General features: G+C 38.0%; 2 protein-coding genes and 1 non-coding gene across 4 annotated transcripts; 2 read left to right on the top strand and 1 right to left on the bottom strand.

Moving 5' to 3' along the window:
- Positions 1-40: 40 nt before the first annotated feature.
- faap24 (FA core complex associated protein 24) lies at positions 41-5,418 on the top strand. The gene is made up of 4 exons (XM_055192636.2): positions 41-310; positions 534-673; positions 832-987; positions 4,711-5,418. The coding sequence occupies exons 1-4, from the start codon at positions 193-195 to the stop codon at positions 4,951-4,953; spliced, it is 657 nt and encodes a 218-aa protein (XP_055048611.1). The 5' UTR covers positions 41-192; the 3' UTR covers positions 4,954-5,418.
- Positions 4,711-24,055, top strand: slc7a10b (solute carrier family 7 member 10b). 2 transcript variants are annotated; one of them, XM_055192635.2, is made up of 11 exons: positions 4,711-4,815; positions 10,216-10,420; positions 10,506-10,657; positions 11,397-11,522; positions 14,576-14,729; positions 15,261-15,384; positions 15,467-15,570; positions 16,096-16,192; positions 20,259-20,408; positions 23,036-23,213; positions 23,296-24,055. In XM_055192635.2, exons 2-11 carry the CDS (start codon positions 10,302-10,304, stop codon positions 23,418-23,420), a joined length of 1,329 nt encoding a protein of 442 aa, XP_055048610.1. In that variant the 5' UTR covers positions 4,711-4,815; positions 10,216-10,301; the 3' UTR covers positions 23,421-24,055. The 2 variants fall into 2 exon arrangements, with proteins under 2 accessions (XP_055048610.1, XP_055048609.1); XM_055192634.2 differs by lacking the exon at positions 4,711-4,815 and adding an exon at positions 6,075-6,321.
- Positions 24,056-26,005: 1,950 nt separating this feature from the next.
- trnat-agu (transfer RNA threonine (anticodon AGU)) lies at positions 26,006-26,079 on the bottom strand. Its single transcript has one exon. It is a non-coding gene; the product is annotated as a tRNA-Thr (tRNA).
- Positions 26,080-26,130: the final 51 nt, after the last annotated feature.

The raw sequence follows: 26,130 nt of genomic DNA, 5'->3' as shown, positions 1-26,130 counted from the left end.
TCGCGATACTTGCTGGTCAAACTTCACGCGCGCGGGATTTGACCATTTTTCCTCAAGGCACAGCTGCACGATTCAATGGAGCTGCTGCACTTTCTGGAAGCGCGAGTTTCACGCTGGTGTACACACAACTGGACTTCCCAAATACACGCTGTTCTGAAGACGAGGGTGTAGTTTAACTGTTTGAATGTTATTATGGCTGTTTCTGACTCGAAACCCGTTCCCGCGAAACTGCTCAATGCCGCGCCTCCGTACGGACATGCTATCGTTAATGAGAAGTGGAGGGGCTCGACACTCGTGCAGTCTTTAAAAGGTTTATATTTATATTGTTTAAACATTTACAACAGTTTACTGGTGGTAGTTACGATAGTATGAACGACAAACAAAGCACACTGTGGGACGATTGTAAAATTAAAATCAATAGCTAGTCAAAAATCTGATTTTTTTGTAATTATTGACTATTATGTAACTATATGTCTCAGTCTCACATGACTAATTTAATGTGGATCATAATGTTTCTTTAACTTTTTTGGAAGGGAGTGTGAAGACAATCTTTGAAGAGGAGCTTGGTGTTGTGGACTTCTGTCTCAGTAATAAGACATGTGTCCTGTATGTGACAGAGAGCGATCTGGTTGCCGGAAGTGGCCACAGGAGGAAGATTGCCCGCTTTAGAAATGTAAGTTTCCCATCAGATCTGATTCGGTGTTAATTTCAATGCATTTGTTTTTTATAAAGCCTCTGAAAATGGCACCCTGTTTAGACCCAAAGCAATGCACATCATCACCACTATGTGAAAAAGCCTCACTTACATGATGTTGTTTTGTATCATTTTAGGCAAACAGTGGTCTGCAGGGTATTGTGATCGTGGAAAAGACCCATCTGAGTGAGCAGTATTTCAGCGGACTGCAGAAGTTTGTTGTTTTTGAGTTGGGTCTGACTTTATTACCTGTGTCCAGTCCAGCTGAAGCGGCTCAGCTCATAGGGCAACTGGTGAGTGGATACATAGTACCTTTAGGAAAGTACCACCACTAGGTGGCCATGGTTGCAATGCCTCCAGGCAGTTATTTTAATCATGCAAAACTAAGGCCTTGTGTGCACGATATTATTTTGGAAACCGAAGAGGTTGAAATGTCTGTATATGAAAATAGCCGCCCACGTGTAAACGTAGCCGCAGGGTGTATGGTTTTTGAAAAACACTTTAGAAAAGGAAGTCGGGCTGAGTACCAAAACACACTTGTAGCCAATCAGCAGTCTACTAACTGACATCATTGCCTGGGTTACATATGTGTGGGGTGGGTCTATCAAAAGATTCTATTGGGGTAGGGGCGTGTTTGTTTAGGTGATTTAAAGTGTCAACATTGGCATTCAGAGATCATGCACCCCACCTTTAAATGGTGAAAGACTGATATCTCTAAAATCCTGTGTTAAAATTACACTTAAAGTGCGTGTTGCAGGTTAACCACCACTGTCGATTAATGGGTACATAAATCACTCAAGATATGTGTATAATTTTTAAAATGTCTCAAAAATGGTCTTAGGGTGTTTTCACATATACACTGTTTAGGTCGGCCCAAATGACGTGTCGCTCCGAGTACGGTGCGTTTGGGTCAGTGTGAACACAACAGCCGCACTCGGGTGCGCACTAAACGGCCGCTCCGAGACTGCTCTAAACAGGTGGTCTCGGAGCGGCTGTTGCCGAACTCTGGGGCGACCCACCTGTGGTGTGAACACTGCCGGACCTCGGACCGAACCAAATACAGGAAGTTCTCCACATGTTTGAGCCACTGGGCTTCCGTCGTGACGTGAGCCGGGTGTTATATTGTGGGTTAACAACAAACAAGCCAATCCTGGTCCGTTGCATAGAGATTCGCTGTCTCCTTTACGTTTGAGCTGATGATTTTATAAATGCATAGCTGTCCTCCACACACAAATAGTGACATTACGGGCTTTTTAGCAAACGGCTCCGTGAGAAAGTCTTTAATAGAACAGCTACGCAATTTCGCGTTAAAGCAAAGAAACTTCGCAAAGACGTGCATCGTGTATCTCCACATCTTGATAGCTGCGCTCTCCCTGTCAGGCTGGTTGTCGTGGAAACGTGGGGGTGGTCATGAGACGGTAAGCTGTCAGAGACCAATGACAGCGCTGACCGTTGTCACATGGCGTACGGTGCGGCATTTCGAGTAAAGTAAAAAATATATATATATGTCAACACGGACCGCACTAACTGAAAAATGATACAATGTATTTTGGTGCGCTCCGAGGCCGCACCACGGTGCGCACCAACATATGTGAAAACAACCTTAAAGACCACTTTTTTACGTTTTTGGTATTAAAGGATAATTCCGGTATTTAACACTTTGAGTCTCATTTCTGGTTTGTTTTGGATGAACTACAGTGATGGACACAGAAATTTATCTATCTATCTATCTATCTATCTATCTATCTATCTATCTATCTATCTATCTATCTATCTATCTATCTATCTATCTATCTATCTATCTATCTATCTATCTATCTATCTATCTATCTATCTATCTATCTATCTATCTATCTATCTATCTATCATCTGCGCTATCAGAACTCTACTTTACTCGTCTTTCTATAGTCATTCTCAATGCTCTCAAGGCGGCTTTGGTCAATTCTCTCCCCAGCGTGACGTCATACAGTGCGTTGTGGGGGAAAGGAGAATCATTGCAAACCGCTGTACTTTTTCATACTTTTTCGGGTTTTGTGATACCCAACAACATAAAATACAATGGATAACAGTTTAAATCTTTGTGCAATTTGCTTGTTGATAATAATGTCGTTGAAAAATTTAACCTGCAAAACGCCCTTTAACATATTTAACAACAGTTAAACCTGAAATCAACTGTGCCATTACTTTTCTTTCTTAAAACGATGCTTCAGCCAAATCAACCGAACACATTTGGAGTTTTTAAGTAAATGTTCTTGCTCTTCCAAGCTTTATAATGGTAGAAAACGGGGATCAGGGAACAACTTCTGACTTTTAACCCCAAAAATGTGCATTCATCCTTCACAGAAGTAATCCACATGGCTACATAAAGATCTTATACAGGTAATGGGTGTGATTTTGTAAGAAAAATATCCATATTTTAAACTATTTTTAAACCAACTTCCGGTAACATCTTCATCGTGTGGTGCTTTTCCATTGCATAGTACCCCAGGGTTTGGTTTGGGTCGGGTCAGCTTACTTTTGGGGGGGTTTCCACTAGGTGCAGAACGTAGTATCCGAACCCGATACTTTTTTAGTACCACCTCAGTTGGGGTTCCAAGCATCCTGAGCTGATACCAAAACGTGACGCGAGAACACTGTAGATCACTGATTGGTCTGAGGGGCTGTTTACACTTGGTATTAAGATGTGTTTTCATCGATCGGATCACAAGTGGACGAGAGAGACACATTACGTTAACACCTGGTATTTAAATCCTTCTCTTTTGTCCACTTTCGACCGCTTCTGTGCTGAATACTATGAGGGGGTGGTCTGTGAGACGGTGGGCGAGTCTCTCTGCTGTCATTCAAACCCGAGCGGGAGTAATTATGAGTTTATATGGACGCAAACTAATATTATGTCGGAGTGCACTGCTTGTTTAGCAAGTAAACATGCTGCACAGTGTTTTGTACATGAGTATGTAAGAGCTTTCTTTGAATTTTCAGCGCAATTGATTAAATAGGATCGCGCAACTTTCACACGCTTTCAAAACGAAACTACGGAGATCAGCCGCTTAGTTTTATCAATGAAAGGCTAAAAATAGCGCTGTTCACCGAATGTTCACGCCAGAAGTCAAAAAAGACGTAAAACTTGTGTTTAATACCTCAGATTAGATAAATGGGCGGAGAGAAGGCGGTCGCGTGTGGCTGTTCGAACGCATTCAACCACATGTGCGTTCCGCAACTCCAAAGCGATCCGATCGAAAGTGGTTTCGACCACCTCTGGATGTGGTTGAAAGTGGTCGAAAGTGGACAAGCTCAAAACGTTTTGAACACCGTTTACACCTGGCATTAACGTCGTCCACTTGTGATCCGATTGAGGAAAACACATGTTAATGCTAAGTGTAAACAGCCTCTGAGAGAATCATCACTACCAGCGTCATCGCTATAATAAGATTAGCTTTACCTTTATGCTAGCTTGTCTCGGGTAAACCTGTTGTCATCTGTGCTTTGCTGTAAGTTCCCAAACTCCCTTTTAGTGATGAAAAACATCCACAGATTAGAATCAGGGACACCATAATGTTTTTTTTTTAGAATTGCAGTTTGTGGCGGCACATTCGCAATGCCCACAGAAATTGTAATTTGATAAATGCGATGTGCAAACATCTATTTGTGGTGGTCAATTTTAATTTTGTTATGGACTGAGAAATAAATAAATGTATGGGAATGTACAACAACGCTCTCACTTGTATGATGTCACAGCAGTAGGCAGCGTAAATATAACGACACGCCTATAATCCCTCCCACTGCGAAGTGATACTAAACTCGATGGAAAAGCTAACCAAGCCAAAGTTAGGTGAGCTGACCCGACCTGACCCAAACCAAACCAAACCGTGGGGTACTATGCAATGGAAAAGTGCAATTGGACTCACTCGATTCATGACAATTTTTCTTACAAAATCGCATTAATTACTGCGAGTAATGCATGTAAAAACAGCCTATTCTCAGTGTTTAAGTGATCCTATCACATTCTTTCTCCACAGGTTCTTGGAGAGAACAAGGAGAACCCATTTCGAAGAAAAAGTGTGTCTAGACTGCTGGAACCGGTAGTGTTGAATCTAGTCCAACAGATTCCTGGGGTTGGAAAGGTGAAGGCTATGTTACTTCTTCAGACGTTCCCCAGTATTTATGAGCTCAGCGGTGCCTCAGTGGATGAGCTTGAGCCTATAGTGGGCCAGAGTACAGCCCAAAACATTACAGCATTCTTCCATAACCAGTTCACATAGATACACAAACAAACTCAGGTTCTTCCCTTTGATTTTTTCAAATCTTCCACATTATTTTGCCCATAGCTTGTCAAATGTTATGTTGTTAATATTGAATGAATATATTTTATCTTCTCGTTTGTCGATATGTAACATTACCATCCTATGTACAGTAGTGTTTAGCACCAAGGTCAGCAGTCAACAAAAGATGGCGCTGACGACTTGATACACAGGGACATTTAGAGATTGTGTATGTTTCCATATGTAAATATATTGTATTTATGTTACTTGTTGGTTGTCGTCTTTGTACAGGATGGTAGTGGCACAGGTTAAATGAAAATTTATTTTAATTTGGAAACATTGGATTTAACTTCGTGTCCCCAAATCGAAGGAAAGAAAGATGTAATTATATTTAGCATGAAATGAAGCCTATTTATTTTTATGTAAATGATGAATTAGTGCAACATTAAACATGTTATTACTGTATTTGCAGTGATGCATTGTCATTTTTTTACTCTGTCCCACACGTTCATCTCCTCCCAGTGGCTCTTGTGATCTATTGGTTTTCTGCTCGACTTCCTCCTTTAAGTGTCACACACTGCTGGCAGAGGTTCAGACTTCTTGCCAGACTACAAAGCAGCTCCCTCTCATCGGGTTTCCTGAGGGGGATCAGCCGAACCCCGGCCTCCTTTATTCCACATGCGCTGTTGTTAGCCAGAGAAAGGCAACAGCCACAAATTCAAGACTTGACTTCCGAAATTCCACACTGAGGATCCTTTCAGTGTGAACGGGAGCGTGAGGAAACGTCTTCATTGTGAACACAGGTCTCAGTGGATGTGGGATTACCCTGTACTCATCTTTTCAGTGGGTGTCCTGTAGATTTATGGCCAGTAAATGTGCCTTTATCTACCTTTAGTGCTCTGATGTAGCACATATTGCATTAAGATCAAGACTTTATAATTGGCTATATGGTATCTACTGCTTGTTGCCAACATAACTAATCAAAGAATTGCATTAAATCAAAAGAGTGTTCATTAACTCATTAAAACGCAATAAAAAAAACTCAAATATGCTTCACTGTGATATCCAGACTCATATGCAGTGTTTGTGCAGTGAGTGAGCCGCGCGCTCGTTAACATTCTGTCCCGGCCAGCGCGCGCCGCGGCGCCTGCGCGCTCTTTTCACCCTGTCTCAATCCTCGATTCTGAAGAGAGGCAGTTGAGCTCTCTGTTCGTGCTAAAACTGTCATGGATGGAGTAGAGAGGAGAAGATCAGGGGCTCAGAAGAGCATTATGACAGATAGCGACATTACGCGAAAGTCGCGCATCCCTGAGCGCGTGACACTCAAGAAAGAGATCGGGCTGCTGAGCGCGTGCACGATCATTATCGGTGAGGAAAGTTTTCAATAACTTCTTGCCGCCTTCCTGCTGATTATTTTTCATAGATAAAATGTAAACATGATAAAACTTAAACAAATGTAGAAGAGTAGATCATATGACTTTCACTATTTCGTTTATTTATTTAAAAAAATCTTTGTTAGATTTAGCTGAAAATTGCACATAGGCTAAATAATGCATTTGTTATTTTGGCGTACAATTAATATCTTACATAATTTAATAAGTTGATTATGTAGCAATATAATAGTTTAAAACTTAAAATACTTTTTTTTTTAAAGTTGCCATAAGTTTTTAATGTAAAAACTTTGCCCATCATTCAGGGGAGCTGGTTCTGTATATAGCCAAAATTGCTCAACTGATTTGACTCAACTATATTGAACTACAACTCTCATCAGGGTTAAAACGTCTTAAAAAAGTTTTGCAAATAATCCTTAACTTTTTTTAGTTTATGCATGCTGGGCCTCTTGAGATGAGTCTGTGCTTTTGGAAGAGACTGAATGAAGCTGGAGATTGTTCCCATTAACAGGCAGGAGTAAATTATTTATGCCTGCTGTTACGTAATGTCGTTGTAAGACACTTTGGGTCTTGAGAGAAGCTGCCAGGCATTGGGCTTATAGTGAGAAAGGGCCGATTACTCTACTGTTGTGTAGGAAAACTCGCACAGCAGAGTCACGGTGCTGATGTTAACCAAAAAATATTTTTTTGTACTTCTGTAGACTGTGATGGCGTCAAAATCTGGTATTTTTAAACGTTAAGCGTTAAATCTATTTTGTACAGCTGAACATGGAAGACAAGTTTCCCAAATGTTTAGTTGTCACACATGCTTTTTAAAAGTGAATTTCTGTATGGACTTAGACCCAAATACCCCAAAACCTAAAGTATAAATAATTCAAATAAATAAACTGTTAATTTTGCACATTTTGATCTATAGCAGGTCATGGTGTCAAACTAGATGGGGTGCGAATGGGAACGTGCTTTTGAGTTTTTTGATAAGCATGTTATTGTTTTTATTAATATATTTGAAGTGCAACCCTGCATAATATTCTAGATTACCAAATTTCTTAAAGGTCTGAAACCTAGTGATGTAATTTGGACTTTTTTACAGTATGGTAAAAAATTTAGTTCCAGTTTTGTTATTTTTGACTATCATTAAAGTCGCAATGAAATTAAAATGAAAAACTGTAATTTGTTTCGGAATATTGTAGTATTTTTTACAAATGACGCTTCTGTGAGCTTCATTATTTAAATTTTTTTTCCCCCTGATAATATTTAATCAAAAATGCAAATCTCCTCCCCTCCTCGAAACGATCTCTGTCTGTTTCTCAATATGCATTCTTCAGCGATCTTGCGTCCTCGTGTTCTCGCTCTACGTCATCATTAACCGTCGATGTTCAATTCCAATTCTCAAGAACACAAGTACAGAGGATGCATGAAAATACCCGGATGTGTTCTTGATGTCGATGATGCATCGAGTGCAGACTTGCGCGCTAAAACCGCGTTAGGCCCCAGAAGTCAATGCGGCAAAACAATGGCGGAGGTCAGGTGACCAGGAAGATCGCACACATCTCAATTCTCACAAGTGCGTTCTGTGTTCTCGCGATCTTCTGAGTTCGTTCTTCCAAAGTCGCCTGGCAAGACCAATCTCCACAAGAACGCAAGTCCGTTCTTTGCGTTCTTGGAATTGAGAAACAGCCTCTCTTTACTTCCAGTCATATGGTATGGCAGGTGGGCGGGGTCCTGGAAAAGATTGCAAGTGATCCAATCAGTTCTCGATGGACAAATTCAAATCTAGCCCTACCTTATTTCATTTCAGAAGCCGGTTTCACTCGAATATACGTCACCACGTGGAAAATAAGACAATCGCTACTTCCATTTCATGGCGACTTTAAGCTATTAACTCTTTCCCCGCTATTGACGAGTTATCTCGTCAATTAAGAGAAAACATTTCCCTGCCAGTGATGCTTTAAAACCAGACCATTCTCAGTAGTAAGAGAGTTATGGTCTGGCAAAGCTTCGTAGACAAATCATTTCCAAAGGAGCCTCACCAGCGGACGTCTCACAAATGCCTCTGTATCCAATTGGACAGACCTAAAACCAATCAGCATGCTGCCAGCCCCGATGTCTCTTGGGACTCACCTGGAGGGATCGCTCGCTCCTGCAGGAGGGGGATCGGCCCAGGCGGTCTTCGCTCGGTTGAGTCGCCGTCTCTGGTCCCTCGGAGGTCCACCGCCGTGCCCGTCTTGGGAGCCCGGAACGGAGACCACGCCCGATCGTTTCCCCGGGGTGGTCCTCACCGTGAGGGAGCCCGTTTCCCGCGTTGGTGGGACGCGTTTTCCAGGGGCATCGGATCCCTGACGATTCCCAGTTGGGGGTAATTCATCTGCCTCGGTCCTCATGAGGGTCGCTCCGTTTCGGCCGGCTCACCGCCTTGTGGTTTCGTCCCGGCAGCCGCCGGTATCGTCAGGGTTTCCAAGCCCTCCATCCCTCCCCTGGATCCACCCTACCAGACTTTGTTTATTTTTTTGTTCATGTGAGTGTCTGGTAGCCACTCCTAGAGGGAGGGGTTATGTCACGGCTAGTCCATGTCATGTTTTGTTTGTGTCTCCGATTACGTCACCTGGACAATTCAAGGACTGATTCCTCATCACACCTGTTCATTGTTAAGTGTTTGTGTATTTATACTGCTGTCTGTTTCACACCTGTCGCCGGATGATTGTCATTACAACCCTGTCTGTTTCCTGTGTCACGTTTGGATGTTCCTGTGTTTGCTACCCTGTTACTTCTCGTGTTTTTGTTTCTCCATTTTATTATTAAATGTTATTTATTTGCCGAACTCTTCGTTTGTGTCCTCACTCCACCTCCGCGTCATGACAGTAAGACAGCGATAACAATTTTTTTTTAGATATGAAGGCTTCGAGTGTTGTTCTTTGCTCGGGTTTTAACGAAAAGGAAGAGTTTAAATCGCTTAAAACAGATGCGATAGCTGAATCGAACGAGTGATGTTCCACGGTGGCATCCATCTTTGTAATGTGCAAAATCGTGTAAAAACCGCCCCAACATTTCTGATTGGTCAGTATATTAGAAATGGGCTTGAATGGCCTCTTTGCCAGACTACTTGCAGAGCAAATCTAAATTTTCCGGAAGTTGCCTGGGTTTTCCCAGGCTAGCTTTCCTGACGAGTTTTTACGGTAATCTGCACCGTAAAACAATTTTACAGTAACAAATTACAGTATTACTGGGTATTACTGGCAACTAGCTTCCAGTAACTTACTGTAGATTTTACATTTATGTTATTTACTGGCAACAGTTTGTGTAAAGTTAAATGAACATGAAACATTTTCAGTCTTTATCTTCTACAGTAAGTTACTGGCAACCAGCTGCATAATTACAGCAAATTTTTTACAGTGTACACTGGCTCTCTTATCAAAATTATAAAAAACTGAATCCAAAACTCATTTTAAAAAATTTAAACTCTGTGTATGTTTTGAAAATCATTCTGAATCTGATCTCTAACAAAATTCCTTTACAAAAATGTTTTTTGCTCAAATTTGGTATTTTTTAAGAAACCTACTCATATTTAAGAGGTTATAAAAAGAGAACAAAGTTTTTTCCTGTGTTTGTTTGTTTGAAAGCAGAGGGTATGTTCTTTCATTTGATATATTTATATGTTTAGATATTTATAGAAGAAAAGTTTCTGAAAGGCATTTTGTGAAACTACTGAAAATGCTGTCGGGGAATGAGTAAAAAATTATCAACTTGCAAAAAATTAAATGTGTGTTTATTAATATTTATAAACAGCAACTAATTGTACATTTTTTAATATCATGTTCATTAAAAAGTGCCAACATTTACCTTTTAATATATATTTTATATACATTTCCTGCAGGTAATATTATTGGCTCAGGAATCTTCATCTCTCCTAAAGGAGTTCTCGAGCATTCAGGTTCTGTTGGATTGGCATTGGTGGTGTGGATGTTAGGAGGAGGCGTAGCTGCTCTGGGTTCTCTCTGCTACGCTGAACTTGGGGTCACCATCCCTAAATCTGGTGGTGACTATTCCTATGTCACAGAGATCTTTGGTGGTCTTTTTGGGTAGTGCTCATTCATTCTGATTTTAAAAGAAATATATTAAAAGGAAATGTCTTTTATGTCCAATCCTCTATATGTTACTTTCTAGGTTTCTGCTGTTATGGAGTGCAGTATTGATCATGTATCCCACTACACTGGCAGTCATAGCTCTCACTTTTTCCAACTATGTGCTTCAGCCTGTTTTTCCATACTGTGTTCCTCCATACATGGCCACACGCATGCTGTCCACCATCTGCATATGTGAGTGCTCGCTTTTATTTATTCACATATTACAATACATTTATATGATTTAAAGTTTATTTATCGTTTGCTGTAGTTACAAAAAAAGTTATTAATGTGAAGTGTACATTTCATTTCATTATCTCCGCTGTTGTATGGTGAAAGTATACTATGATAAGCAGTTAAGTACATGTGTAGTAATGATAAATAAGTATGCATGTGGCTGGATGAGATTGCATCTAAAGCACTTGCCTGCTCAGTGATGGAGGTGGCAGAGGCGATAGCATGTGATTACTGCATTAGCTCTCATTATTCAATCCTGTACTGTGGAGTTATTCACACAAACCAAAACAGCAACAACAAAGAGCTTAGGGAAACGCAAGGCGCTCCATCTTTTCACAGACCTGCACTTTGCCCTCAGTTTTTGTCGGGTCTCATTGAAAGCTGATTGTTCAATTGAGCATAAACACCGGCAACATTTTTCTTTGCTAGAGAAGGAAAGTGAATATGCGTGTTAAAGAAAGCAAGAAAGTGGCGGTGACATTGATTGATGAGCCAGTGTAATTACAATTCTACCCTGTTTTCCTGTAACATTCCCACATTTGTGTTAAGCTAATCCTAAATCTTTTGTTTCCGATGGCGACAAGTCATGTTTCACCATGGTTTACATTAGCAACATTCTTGAAATAATATAGGCTACCTAAAACCAGGCAATAAGAAATGTATGCGTAGTGTAAAACTTCTTTTGGTGTGTTTGTAGTGTTTTTGACGTGGGTGAACTGCCACAGTGTGCGTTTAGCCACACGGATCCAGGATGTGTTTACGGTGGGGAAGCTTCTGGCTCTCGGGCTCATCATTACTGTGGGTCTCATGCAGATTTATGGAGGTGAGAACATCAGAGAGAGATTAAGATATGATGCTGGGATCATTTACTCTCTGTCAGTCCTTTGGAATTGTGGAGAGATGCACCGATACTAAATTCCTGTGCCGATACCATATTCGATTACCCATACCGATAGTTTTACTTCTTACTCATTGTTTCAAAGTATTATCAGTGTTGGGGAAAGTTACTTTTAAAAGTAGTGCACTACAATATTAAGTTACTCCCAAAAAAGTAACTAAGTAACGCAATTAGTTACTTTTTTGGGAGTAACTTAATATTCATGGAAAGTAATGTTTATGTTACTTTTTAGTTACTTTTGCGTTACTTTTTCTTGTCTGAGGCTTGATCTCTTTCAGGTCTTGCAGGTGTTTTTTATGACTCAAAAGTTCTACATTCAGAAATTGCATATTTCCATCACAAAAATGTCGAGCTCTGGCCTGCCATCTCAGTTTCTCACTCAAACTGTTCCCAAACAAACATGTACGCATAGAGTGCATAATGTGACTACGTTTAGTTTAATTCAGTAAATATTTTTTTATTTAGAATTAATTTAACTAAAAAAGTAACTCGCATTACTTTTTTGAAAAAGTAACTCAAATATTAATGTGTACATTTAAAAAGTAATGCGTTACTTTACTCGTTACTTCAGAAAAGTAAAATTATTACGTAATGCACGTTACTTGTAATGCGTTACACCCAACACTGAGTATTATGTTGTGAAATCCTAAAAGTACAGAGCGTACAAACTGCAATTGTGTTGTCATTGGGACAAACAGTGTTCTTATGTGTTTCCATTCCCTTTTGATTAGTGCTGGGCAAAGATTAATCGCGGTTAATCGCATACAAAATAAAAGTGATTTTTGGCATAATATATGAGTATGTTCTGTGTGTAATTATTATGTATAAATAAATACACACACATTCATGTATGTATTTAAGAAACATTTACATGTGTATATATTTATTTATATTTTTATATATTCTATATTAAAAATAAATTAAAAACAATTATATATAAGTAAAACAATTCTGAAATGAATATATGAATGTGTGTGTGGTTAAATATACACAATTATTAGACACAGTACACGCACATATATTATGCAAAAAATCACTTTTATTTTGTATGCGATTAATCGCTATTAATCTTTGCCCAGCACTACTTTTGATTATATAATCGTCCCTGATCAGTGGCTGTTTTTAAGGAATCAGCAAAAATGCTTTTATCTGCCGATACTAATTATAGGCTATTATATCAGTGTATGTTTTTTTTTATCTCCTTTTAAATGTTTGCCCACCCCCTGTATTTGGTAATTTGAACCCAGCGCTGTGTTCTGTCAAATATTTACCTATTATGGGTCAAAAATTACCCACCATAATACATAATATCTATGGCTTGAACTACTGATCCACTTGTTCAACTGTGATGATGTGTAGGGCTGTCACGGTTATGACATTTGGCTGACGGTTAATTGCCTGTTTTAGGGCTTTGACGTTTAATTCTCATAGATTTTTTTGTTTGCTCGTGAAATAATTTTCACACGTTGTTGTGATTATTTAATTTAAACCTTTTGCAAGGTTTACCTGGCAGTAAATATTAATACACATAACACATATTTAAAAGTAATTATTTAATGAATATATCTTTCAAAAACTGAAATCATTCTTCATAAAAAATAAACACAATAAAGTGTCTGAAAAATAACTGAAAATAAAAATTCAATTAAAATAAACTGACTATACCAGAACTGGCCTTAAATAGTAGCCAATCCTACTAAGGTCATATTAGTACTGGACCACATGTATGTAGTGGCTGCAAAAAAATCTATTCCTTACAGATCCTTAAGAATACCATCATTCACTTTCCTAAATTTGGAATTGCTATGTTTTGGAAATGTATGTTTTACCTGGCAGTTTATACTATTTATCACAGCATTTCTTTAAATGCGTTTTTTTCCACTGTATTGAATGGCTTTGCAATGTATCGCATTACGCTGTTAGTCATGAAGCCCCATTAGATACAGTCTTGTTTATACAGGTGCTGCAGCTCCCCCTTGTGTTTTTTAGAGAGATGTGCAATCATTGCGGTGATCTGAAATCATTGCGATGATGTCAAACAATCACGATGAGACGATTATTTAATTATTGTGACAGCCCTAATGATGTGATTGGTTAAATGTTTGTGACATAGGAAACCGAGGCGATTTCAAACCGTGGGAATGAGTCTTTGGAAAACATTTTTATGGACAAAATGCTCAGCAATGGTGTTGAATGATGAATTTGCACATGGTTTGTCTTAAAGCATACGTAAGCCCTTTTCACACAGAAATATTCACACAGCATATTTCTTTCACTTGGTAGTTTTTTACCACAGCGTCTGAAGTTTGCTTATTATTCATGATTTTTCTCGCGAGATACCATGCACATGCATTTTTGTTTATGATAAGATCTCACGTGATGCGCTGTTCCATAACGTATGAACCATAACTTATTGTTGCAATGACACGCACGTCCTCACTACTGCACACATTGTTTCTGCCTTTTGGTCACAAAGGACAGCATTCTGTAAATGTTACGACAGTGTTACTAGGTCTTCTTTACGGAAGCGACATGTTGGTGTTCACGCATTAGATTTTACGCCAATTTTCTGGTATCAAAGTGCTGTGTGAATGGGGGTATTGACATAAACAACAAAAAAACTTGATTTTTGCCACAAGGGGACTTTAAAAATGGTGTCGAGTAAACAACCTCTAAAATATTAACTCATTGTTTTTATTATACAAATATTTGGCTTATATGAGTATTATGTGAAAAATATTATATATTTGCATTATAAGGAAATTATTATTACTAGTTGGCTAAAAGGCCATATAGATTTTGGAAATTACATAAAGGTGAATAAAGGTCTCTGATTATCAATCTTAGGGGCCTGTTAATGACTGATGCTGATAATCTTGAAATGGCCAAATATGTATATATTTGAAAATGATATATATTAATAAATGATATCCTCTGCTTTGACTATTTATTATTCATTCATGTTTTTTTGTGTTTAGGTAATTATGAGAGCCTGACTCCACAGGTGGCGTTCACGTTTACTAAACCTCCATCTATAGGACAGATTGCTTTGGCTTTCTTACATGCTTCCTTCGCCTTCAGTGGCTGGAACTTTCTGAACTACGTCACAGAGGAAGTGGTGGATCCAAGGAGGTTAGCTTCATTTTAACATTCAAACTTGGTTTAGCAAAAGTAAATTTTTTCTGGAAAATATTATTGGGTCACTTTCAGGAAATGTCATTTTTAACTAAATGTATTACTCCTGGCATTAAAAACAACTTTATTTAATCACATTATTTATTATTTGGTAGCATAAGTAATGCAAAATAAATGCGAAAATAAACATAAAAATAAAAAATTACAAAAGAACATGTGCTGTTAAACTGTACAGTCATGGTGATATAAAATCTAACAGCACATCTATACTGTAAAAAGTAAAAAAGTTCAATTGGTAACACCTTTAATATGTAAGTTTATTCAACTTAACATTTTCACCTTAACTGTTTTTTTTAATCAAAGTTGATTCAACTTTTTACAGTGTAATGCTGTTTTACAAAATAATAATAATAATATGCACTTTAAAGATAAAAATTGGAAAAGAATTTCATATATTGGCAACTAATCATACATTAAAGAAGAAATAGTTTATTAATTCTTTCCCATGCAATTTTTGTTGTTTTTTAGGAATCTGCCTCGAGCCATATACATCTCTATCCCACTGGTGACCGTGGTGTATACTCTCACAAACATCGCATATTTCTCTTCTATGTCTCCTGATGAGCTTCTGTCCTCTAACGCAGTGGCTGTTGTAAGTCCTGACCTTTGACTCATCAGCTCTTGACATGACTTTACATCGCTTTAAGTTTAAAATCTGCTGATGCTTGCTGTAGACTTTCGGTGAGAAACTTCTCGGGGCGTTTTCCACTATCATGCCGATCTCTGTGGCTCTCTCCACCTTTGGGGGCATCAATGGTTACCTCTTCACCTCCTCCAGGTGAGCACATTACCTGCTGTGTCTGATCATTTACTTATCTTTATGAACCTGACTTTCTTTTGTGAAACAAATAAGCTTGTATTCAATTGAAAATCACATTATGATCTGTGGATAGATATATAACAGTGATGTTTAATGTCTTTGACTTGTTTGACCTAAACTGGATGAAAGTCTTCAAATGCAGGTTTGCATGCAAATGTGATTCAAGAGCTACAAAGATGATGGCAAAAATCTGGAAATTGGCATAAGGACTATTTTGTTGTGGACTATTTTTTATATTGTACTTTTTTGATACTTTGTGTCACTTTTGAAGCTCAACCAATATAGTTATCAAACAAAAAGAAAGTGAACATTCTGTGAAATAACTTGATAACTTGACAGTCGAAAGGTTTGGAACAAAGTGAGCTATAGTGAATAAAAACATCAATTTCATTTTTGCATGTTAGAGTTTTCTAAAAGTTCATTTAAGACAGCCACTTGTGATAAATGTAATAAAAATGTTTGTTTTTGTGTGGTCACAAACAGGTTATGTTTTTCCGGGGCGAGGGAGGGACATTTACCCAGTCTTCTGGCTATGATCCACTTTAAGAAATGCACACCAATCCCTGCTCTTCTTGTTTGTGTATGTCACTTTATCTTGAGGATTTCAAAGTTCAAATTTTAGGATTTTTGCATTAAAATATCCAAGAGAACACAGTTTTAAATATTTTTGTACAACTTGATTTTATTAAGTTTGCTACGTAAGACCAAAGTCCGGATTCAATATATTCAATTTCCTTTTTCAGCTGTTTACTTTCTCTTAAAGGGACACTCCATTTTTTTTTAAATATTCCTATTTTCCAGCTCCCCTAGAGTTAAACATTTGATTTTTACCATTTTGGAATCCATTCAGCTGATCCGGGTCTGGTGCTACCACTTTTAGCATAGCTTAGCAATATCCATTGAATCTGATTAGACATCACGCAAAGAGTTTGGATATTTTACCTATACTTGACTCTTCTGTAGTTACATCGTGTACTAAGACTGACAAAAAATTAAAAGTTGTGATTTTCAAGGGAGATATGGCTAAGAACTATACTCTCATTCTGGCGTAATAATCAAGGACTTTGCTGCCGTAACATGGCTGCAGGAGGTGCAATGATATTATGCAGCAGCTAAAAATAGTCCCCTTAGTAGGTTTCAAGGGAAGGGGACGTTTTATGGGCACAGTGTTGGAGGTAACAAGTTACGGATTACCGTAACTATATTACTTTTTGGGGTAACGAAGTAAAGTAACACATTACACTAATAATATTGGTAACTACACTACTTTACTAGACTATAGGAACGCGCTTTCCTGTGTTACCCAAGCAGTGTTTGCCTGGGTGTAAAGTTCTGTCTGTTTAAGTGGTGCGTGCATGCGTGTTCCTGTACGTGTGCCGTTGCCATAGACATTGATTCGAAGTAGCTGCTGGTGCAAAGGGGAGCGGGAAATGAAGACGGAGGGTTTCGGCCACTGGGGCGATATTCCCATTACTTTCAGTTTATTGCTCGAAAGGACAAAAATATTCGTGTGAGATGCACACTATGCCCACACGACAAGTGTCTTTCAACTGCTGCCAACGTGATGAGCAACCTGTCTGAGCATTTGTAAGCCCAGCATGGCAATACAACACTTGTGGCGAAAGATCCTGCTTACCGGTCATTTAAAGGAGTCAGTCATCATCAGCCGACCCTGCCTAAACCATGTCCATGTATCTATGTGGTAAATTAAGAAAAAGGAAAGTAAAGTAATAAGTAGTGAAGTTACTTTTCAAATGCAGTAACTTGTTAAGTAATCTCATTACAATTTAAAGAAGTAACTAGAAACTATAGTAACTAATTAAATTTTTTTGAGTAACTACCCCAACACTGACTGCGTATCATTGTGGCTCCTGCAGCCATGTTACCACACCATATCTGCGTAGAAAATCTTAACTTTTAATTTTCTGTTGGTTTTAGTACACAATGTAACTACAGAAGAGTCAAGTTTTAAATAGTCTAACCCTGTGTCTCAATGCTTCGATAGCATTTAGCTTAGCCCCATTCATTCAATTGTACCATTTAGAGATGGAGGAACTATATTGTATGGCGTAATAGCACTTTTGGGAGTACTTCGACTCGGCGCAGTAACACCCTCCCTCTCCCATTATGAGAGTGAGAAGGGGAGCGGACTTTTCAGGCGAGTCGAAGTACTCCCAAAAGTGCTATTACACCATAAAATATAGTTCCTCTTTTAAATCCGCTTAGAAAAGCGCTACGTTTTATTTTGTACCACCAAACTTGCTCGTATAACTACTCGTCTTAAATAGGAAAAACGTTGATGTGTTTGGTCACAATCTCTAAATGGTACCATTGAATGAATGGGGCTAAGCTAAATGCTATCGAAGCGTCGCAGCGCGCTCCAGCGCTTACGTGCATGCACACAGATGATAGAGGGATGTATCAACAATTCTTAGTTAAGGTAATAACATATCTTAATATTGAAAATGAGTAGACTATTCTTTTAAAACTTAAAGGCGGAGTCCACGATGTTTGAAAAACGGTTTGGAAAAGAAGACGGGCCGACTACCAAAACACACTAATAACCAATCAAATCAAATCAAATGCCGGGTTGCGTATGTGTGGGGCGGGTCTATCAACAGAAGGTCCAGATTGTATTGGGGTAGGGGCGTGTTTGTTTAGGTGATTTCAAATATCAACATTGGCTTTCAAACATCATGGACTCCGCCTTTAAACAACGTTTGTCTTTATAAAAGTTCTGTCACATTTCATAAAGTTTATTGAGTTGGATCACATGATTTTCAGGTGGCAAGGTTCAAAAAAGGTCATGTGATTTCCGGTTAGGGAACATAGGGACCATCGATGCTCACTGGTTTTTGCATTGCATTGTGGGAATTTTTAGGGAACGAACGTTCCATTGCACTGGAAGGATTTTACGATTGAGACGGCCCTTAAATGGCCGACATTCTGATCAGTGCCATGACTACTGAACAAGGGAGCTGATTGAGACACACCCTTAGAAACTCTTTGGTTATTTTTAGCGCGATGCTAATGGTCTAATCAGATTCAATAGATTATGCTAACCTATGCTAAAAGTGCTAGCGCCAGACCCGGATCAGCTGAATAGATTCCAAAACGGTAAAAATCAATTATTATAAAACGGCTCGTTCTGGTTCTTCATTCTGATTGGTTGAAACGCGTTCTAAGCCGTGATAAAATACCCCGGTAAACCCACGGTTCAGACCGCATCACAAGTATCACTGCGCCACTGTTGCTGCGTATTGATTTATGAAAATAAACACCACAGTCTTTAATCATTTTTTATTTTTTCTACCTTTGCACAATTATGGCGATATCCAGATAAATGTCAATAAATAAAACATTTCATAAATAAAGAGAAAACGTTCTCTGAAGGTTTTTTTGTCTTATTGATATTTCCGCTATTATCCACTAGAGGGCAATCTTACCCAACTTAAACACTGAGGCATTCACTCGACACAACAGCGTTGTGGTGGATTTAGCGTGACGTGTGTTTTGATCAGGCTCTGAATCTGATCTCTAAGTTCCTCACAAAAATGGAATTATCTCCGCTTTTAGCTGAACATTTGAGAGGTGATAACTGATAAGAGAACAAATTAAGGTAGGATGAAACGTTTTTTGATGTTGTTGGAAAGCGGATGGTCTGTTCTTTCATTTGATATTTTATGTTTATTTAAAGAATATAATTTTTCTGCAAGGCATTCAACTAAAACTGGGTGGCATCACAAAAAAATGCTGACGGGAAAGAGTTAAAGTTAAGCATGCTTTCAAGCATATTTGATCATCACTTCAGCAGTTGCACGATATAGATGTTAATGTATAAATTAGATGAATGTCAATTTATAAAATAAACACCACAGTCTTAAATCATATTTTCATTGTGCCTTTGCTGCGTCTGTGTTGTTTGTGAACTGCGCTCTGTTGCAGCCACACTTGATTCTGAGGAACTACTTTGTTTGGCGGAAGAGTAATATTTGTACTAATATAATTACAACTTATTTGTGTTTTATTTTATAAAATCCCGCTAACGTTATGCATATGAAGTAACCGTTTTATAAACGCAATAAACCCCTCGAAGCGTTGGGCCACCAGTGCATTTTACAACAGCCAAGGGGGTCCAGGCACTCCGCTTCGCGTCGTGCCTAACAACGCCCCTTAGCTGCTATAAAATGCACTGGCAACCCACTGCCTCTTGGGGCCCACTGCTTTATTATACTGTAGGGGAGCTGGAAAATGAGAATATTTTTAAAAAAGTGGAGTGTCCCTTTAAGCCCTAAATAGTCGTGTTTATGAGAATTTTGACGCATATATGTTTCATTCCAATAAAGCGGTTTAGAATCACTTGTTTTAAAACTGCGGTGCTTAAATCATGTACAAAAGTTAAGTTTTCATGACCACACGCACAGCAACATGATGTGAGCGCGTAACCTCGAGAGACAATAGTCCAAAATCAGTTTAGCATCCACCCCTACTCCCATCCTCTTTAACAGCGTCATCAAGCTATGCCATTGTTGTTGTTTAGTGACCTCTAGCTGTTAAATTGACATATTGTGTCATTCATATGACCAGTCAGTTTTTGTTATAGTAACAATCAGATCTCTCTCTCTCTCTCTCTCTGTCCCTTTAAGTGCACAGCCACAATCGTAATCTTGTGCATTGGAGAAACGCACAACCTTATAAACTATGTGTCTTTCATCAACTACCTCTCTTATGGAGTCACTATTGCTGGTCTGCTCTACTACAGATGGAAGAAGCCAAACTTATACAGGCCCATAAAGGTATTGTTTGATTATATTTAAGTCATACAATGTTTTTGCTTGATAATCAATTATGAAACTTTCTCCTAAAGGGTCCTCTATATGTCTTATATTAAGCTTTGGGAAGACAAGATCATTCAAGTCAATCTGTGAATTTAGACAGTTCACGTACATATCTATTATATGTTATATATTCATGCTGTTTTTCGAGTTTTGTTGGTTGTATGCATGCAAATATATCAATTCAGTCGGGCCCCATGACTAAGATCCTGCTCTTATTTCAATAAACTTCACCTTATGCTATGTTATTAACGGATTAAACCTTCTGATGTCATTTATGTTTATTGACAACCAAGTTCTTTGCTGTCAATTCTGTTTAATGCCTTGACTCCGCCCCCTTTTTGCAGTGTTAACTTTTTACGTTTTTTTCTCATTACCATCTTTATTTCTCCCTGTGTACTTATGTGGTCTGTGAAGGTGTCAGACAGCCAGTGCGCTTTACTCTATTTGGTTTCCTGTGGTATGGGCTTTGTCTGTCATGTTTGTCATTTGCTTTTATTTTCATTTACAACATTAAAGGGGGATAGTTCACTCAAAACTGAAAATTACCCCATGATTTACCCTCGAGCCATCCTCAGTGTATATAATTATCTTTTTTCAGACGAACACAATTAGAAAATGTCCTGGCTGGTCCAAGATTTAAATGGTGTTTCTGATTTGAAGCACGAAAATTTTATCCATCTTTCACAGAAGTAATCCACACAGCTTCAGGGGTTTAATAAAGGCCTTTTGAGGGCAATCGATGTGATATTTGTAAGAAAAATATCCATATTGAAAACTTTACAAACTAAAATAACTAGCTTCCGCATTCACGGAGAGTGCGTATGATGTAGGATGTAGTGTAGGGGGAAACCACCCGTTGGCCCAATGGTGGAAACCAATCGGCATGGCAAAGGGCCTTTGTGCGCTCTTGTCTTTTCTGGCACTTACTAATGATGTTTTGACGTTATATAATTTAGGTAGTTTTATCTGACACCAAAGAGATAAAATCTCCCTGTTTATAATACGAATCAGATTGATTGTTACTTTTTAAAGCAACACTATGTAGTTTTTTTACCTTTAAATAATGTCTGTAAAATTATAAAACAACTTTTAACTGGACAAATTGTACTGTTGCTGCAACCTGAGCAGCCTCCTAGCTGCTACAAGCACACTCTGAAAGTGGCGGTGGAGGGTAGAGCACACAGCCCCGCCCCTCCCCCTGCCTGCAGAAGAGTGTCTGATTCCAGGCACTGTTGCGCTTTTCAACCACATGGGGGAGCTGTAAGTCATTTTTACATGGAAACTACATAGTGTTGCTTTAACAATTACAGAATTTGGATGGATGTCTGATGGATTCTGATTTAGACCTATTTGGTATTGGATGGGTACTGGGACACAACATCATGGGGTTGATTTCTAAATATAGAAAATCCTTCTGAACCCTTTGCAAACTTTCCTTGAATATCCAGAAAGAACAAAGCATTGTATTAATCTGGTAGTGATTGGATGTTGTGATACTTAATCTGCATACAGTGAGTGATTGGTTCATGTGTCTAAGGTGGGAGGTGTCTCCCTACATTGAGTGAAACTTTGCATAATTTATCGTTACACTTTGAATTTTCAAATGATATCAAGCAAGACCAAGTTTAGATTCTTTGGGCATGTAGAATGTAGCATTTCATATAGTTTGGGGTCCTCTGAGATGAAGAGGAGAGAGACAGACAGACAGACAGACATATGACTGCCTGAAGGTGTAATGTTTGAAAACCAAAAGTGGGCTCTGTGAGAAGTCCACTGTAATGTAGAGAGTTGTTCTCCCGAGCACCCACTGGGCACTCATGCTGTGTTCTTTGGGGAGGGGCTACCTTTAGTCAGGATCTGAAATTAGCCTTACATTAGTATGTAAAGCAAAGGACAATCCCAAAAAAGAAAATGTCGGAGGATTTCAATATTAGACAAGAGGATATTGACTTTTTGGTTTGTCCAAAAAGTAGTGTTCTCATGTTGAACTGTCCCTATCTTTCTCAGGGGGCATTTCACTTTAACCATAAACAGTAACGTTTTTATACAGCTTAGATGTTCGTTTACACGACAACAGCGTTTTTTTGGGTCCTGAAAATGCAAAACTTTTGAAGATGATGTTTTTGAAAATGACTCCTTGCCGTCTCTGTGTAAACTCTATAAACGTGAATCTGTGATAACGGTAACATCATGTGCAAGTTATAATTCAGTCTATAGGCATGTGTGAGATTAAACAAAACAACAATGCCTGCCTAGCTACTCAGTTTATTAATACTTTTCCAACATTTTTTTTTACATTTATTGCTCTGTAGAAGAATTTGTATGTGCGCATGCGTTTTTCTTTACAATGTAACCTCGCCATCTACTGGCCTGATAGTCTTTGCGGCTGTTTGACAGTGCTGTCATGTGTACGTAAAATTTTTCAAAAGTGCAAAGGCATTTTCAGTTTTTCACTACATCTTTGTTGTATAGCATAGCCTCGTTCCTGTTGAAGATGTACAGCTTAGTAATGAGGAGGACATTTGTCTTGATTCAGGAAATCATGAATCTAAGATCAATAACGTTTTATTCTCTTGACTCCACAGGTGAATTTGCTGGTTCCGGTTTGTTACCTGCTTTTCTGGGCTTTGCTGTTGGGTTTCAGTTTACATTCAGAGCCTCTGGTGTGTGGAGTTGGGTTGGTCATAATGCTCACTGGAGTTCCTGTATATTTCCTGGGAGTTTACTGGAAAAACAAACCAAAATGCATATATGACTTCATTGGTAAGTGATGTGATGTTATATCAATATTATTTATAATGTATATAAATTACTTATTTTAAATATAATTAATCTTTTTTTACAGAGTGGGCTACATACGTGGGACAAAGAGTATTTTTCGTTGTCTTTCCACAATTTGATCCTATTGAAGTGACACCAGAATGGACTGACAAAGCTTCCCTCGCAAGCAAGGCTTCTGGACCTTTTTGAATTTGTATAATTTTAAGTTACCCGTTTATCCACCATGGCATTTTACAATTGCCAGGCTTGTAGTGGTAGTAAAAAATGATTGCCAACAATAACAGACTGAGTTATTTCAGTGTGGATCATGTTTGCATGAGTGTCTGTTTCTAGAGGATTAAGTAGAGCAGTTTCAGAAATGATGGATTGTATCTTTACATTGCTGGATTTTTGGATAGACAGATATCTTTCAGGATCTGAACATTGGATTCTGTGTTTTAAAAACCCTAGAACTCTGGACTGGGGTTCATTTGGGAGTTTTGACACTTACAGTGTCTCTTTTGTATAATAGTTTACATGTGAGGTCTTGCCAACAAAATAACCATTTAAATACTTTGCCTCATTGATGTAAATATATTTTTCAAAGTTACTAACAATTATTTTCAATATATACAATGTTGGTCTTCATCTTGTTACATGATGGTGTTATACTGATTTATAATTATAACAGAAGAAGAGGTTTTAAAATCAAATGCTCAAAATTAGGATGGCAAGAGCATACAGATCGTTTCTTTCCATTTAATTTGTATGCGTCTGGGACATTAAAGAGCTGTTTTGGCGTGCAAAATGGGCATTAAATATAATAAAATTAATTTAGTGAGGTATATTATTTTGCATTTCTGTCAAGAGATCGTTCTAAAAATTACACACTGCACCTTTAAGAGCAAGAATTGTATTGACCATCTTTATGACACTAATTGGTGTCATTGAAACCTGAAGGAAATATATAATGAATATATCATGGCAGAATATTTATTTTTAAATGAACTATTACTAACTACACACTTTTGCTTCTCAGGAAGTTTTAATTTGTATTAATGTTGTTTAGATATTGCTACTTTCACCGAGTAAAAAGCATCCCTTTATTTAATGATAACAAAATGTTCAGAATGTTTAGAGATTCAATCTTTGATTTGTTGCATTTAATAATGTATTGGTAAATATACAGTCAGGTCACTCTCTTAACATTTATAAGATAAACGTTTATTAATATGTACATATAATGTTGCAAAATCTGTTTAAAATGATACATAATAAATATATAAAATTAAAATTTATTTAGTGAGGTTTTGCTAGAGACCAAGAAAAATGTCTACAAATGAAATGCATCAGGTCTCTAAACATGCATTTTTTTGAACACTGAACAGTGTAGTTTTACATAAATATTTGAATAGCCCCCCCCCAAAAAATTATTAAATGTCCATTCTGTTTGTTTCCATACAATAGAAGTGAACAAGGGCCAATTATTAAAGGTGCAGTGTGTAAATTTTAGTGGCATCTAGTGGTGAGGTTGTGAATTGCAACCAACGGCTTAGTCCACTTCTCACCCCTCGCTTTTGAAACGCATAGAGAAGCTACGGTAGCCGCCACCAGACAAACATGTCATCTTTGTCCGTTAAGGGCTTCTGTAGAAACATGGCGGCACAAAATGGCGACTTTCTTGTAAGGGGACCCTCGGTATGTAGATAAAAATGTCTCATTATAAGGTATTACACCCCTGATCATATAGTTTTCTATATTATTTTGCATTTCTGTCAAGAAATCGTTCAAAAATTACACACTGCACCTTTAAGAGCAAGCATTGTATTGACCATCTTTATGACAGTTATTGGTGTTTTGTTGTCTTTTTAAAGTTTGGCGGCATGTAGAGCAGCGTAAGCATTATTCAAACCTTTTGTTTTGAAACCTGAAGGAAAGTCAGTATACAATGAATATATCGTGGCAGAATATTTATTTTAGATGAACTATTACTAACTACACACTTTTGCTTCTCAGGAAGTTTTAATTTGTATTAATGTTGTTTAGCTATTGCTACTTTCACCAGGTAAAAAGCATCCCTTAATTTAATAATAACAAAATGTCAGAATGTTTAGAGATTCAATGTTTGATTTGTGGCATTTAATAATGTATTGGTAAATATACGGTCAGGTCACTCTCTTAACATTTATAAGATAAACGTTTATTAATATGTACATATAATGTTGCAAAATCTCTCTGTTTAAAATGATACATAATAAATATATATAATTATAGATTATATATTCTGATCTGGTAATTGAGTAATGTAACATAAGCATAATACAATTGTCTTAAAAGGGTGCTGCCAAAGTGTGGTAAACACATCAGTATTTTTATTTATTTATTTCATTTAAAGGGATACTTCACCGATTTAGCATTCAGCTTTGTATCTGTAGAAACCCGGCAGTATTACTGAATGACCATGTTTCCCTCCATCATTTCCCCCTGAGAGGAGAGATATCTGCATTTTAGTTCTGCAAAAAAGTCCTCCGATGATGCAAAAATCGTCATATTACATCATCGGAGGACTTTTTTGCAGAACCAAAATGCAGATATCTCTCCTCTCAGGGGGAAATGAGGGAGGGAAACATGGTCATTCAGTAATACTGCCGGGTTTCTACAGATACAAAGCTGAATGCTAAATCGGTGAAGTATCCCTTTAAAGATGTGCACTAGTTGCAGTACAATTAATAAAATTTAAATTTAATTCCTTTTTAGAAATGCAACCTTTAAATGCTTTAGTTTCGTGAAGTAAAAGGCACTGCTGGGATTCGAACCCAGGATCTCCTGTTTACTAGACAGGCGCTTTAACCAACTAAGCCACAGCGCCAGTACGCTCGACTGGAAAAATAAAGATTATAAGGGTAAACAAGTGCACATT

Source organism: Misgurnus anguillicaudatus, chromosome 6 (genome assembly GCF_027580225.2).
Source record: "Misgurnus anguillicaudatus chromosome 6, ASM2758022v2, whole genome shotgun sequence".
NCBI classification, from domain to species: Eukaryota; Metazoa; Chordata; class Actinopteri; order Cypriniformes; family Cobitidae; genus Misgurnus; species Misgurnus anguillicaudatus.
This window is presented reverse-complemented; position numbering and strand designations above follow the sequence as displayed.

Excerpts from the sequence above, each read along its gene's own strand:
- faap24 (XM_055192636.2), top strand. The coding sequence starts at position 193 with ATGGCTGTTTCTGACTCGAAACCCGTTCCCGCGAAACTGCTCAATGCC. Across the intron at positions 674-831 it reads AGATTGCCCGCTTTAGAAAT|GCAAACAGTGGTCTGCAGGG; the intron begins GTAAGTTTCCCA and ends GTATCATTTTAG. Across the intron at positions 988-4,710 it reads CTCAGCTCATAGGGCAACTG|GTTCTTGGAGAGAACAAGGA; the intron begins GTGAGTGGATAC and ends CTTTCTCCACAG.
- slc7a10b (XM_055192634.2), top strand. The coding sequence starts at position 6,180 with ATGGATGGAGTAGAGAGGAGAAGATCAGGGGCTCAGAAGAGCATTATG. Across the intron at positions 10,421-10,505 it reads ATCTTTGGTGGTCTTTTTGG|GTTTCTGCTGTTATGGAGTG; the intron begins GTAGTGCTCATT and ends GTTACTTTCTAG. Across the intron at positions 15,571-16,095 it reads TACCTCTTCACCTCCTCCAG|GTTATGTTTTTCCGGGGCGA; the intron begins GTGAGCACATTA and ends GGTCACAAACAG.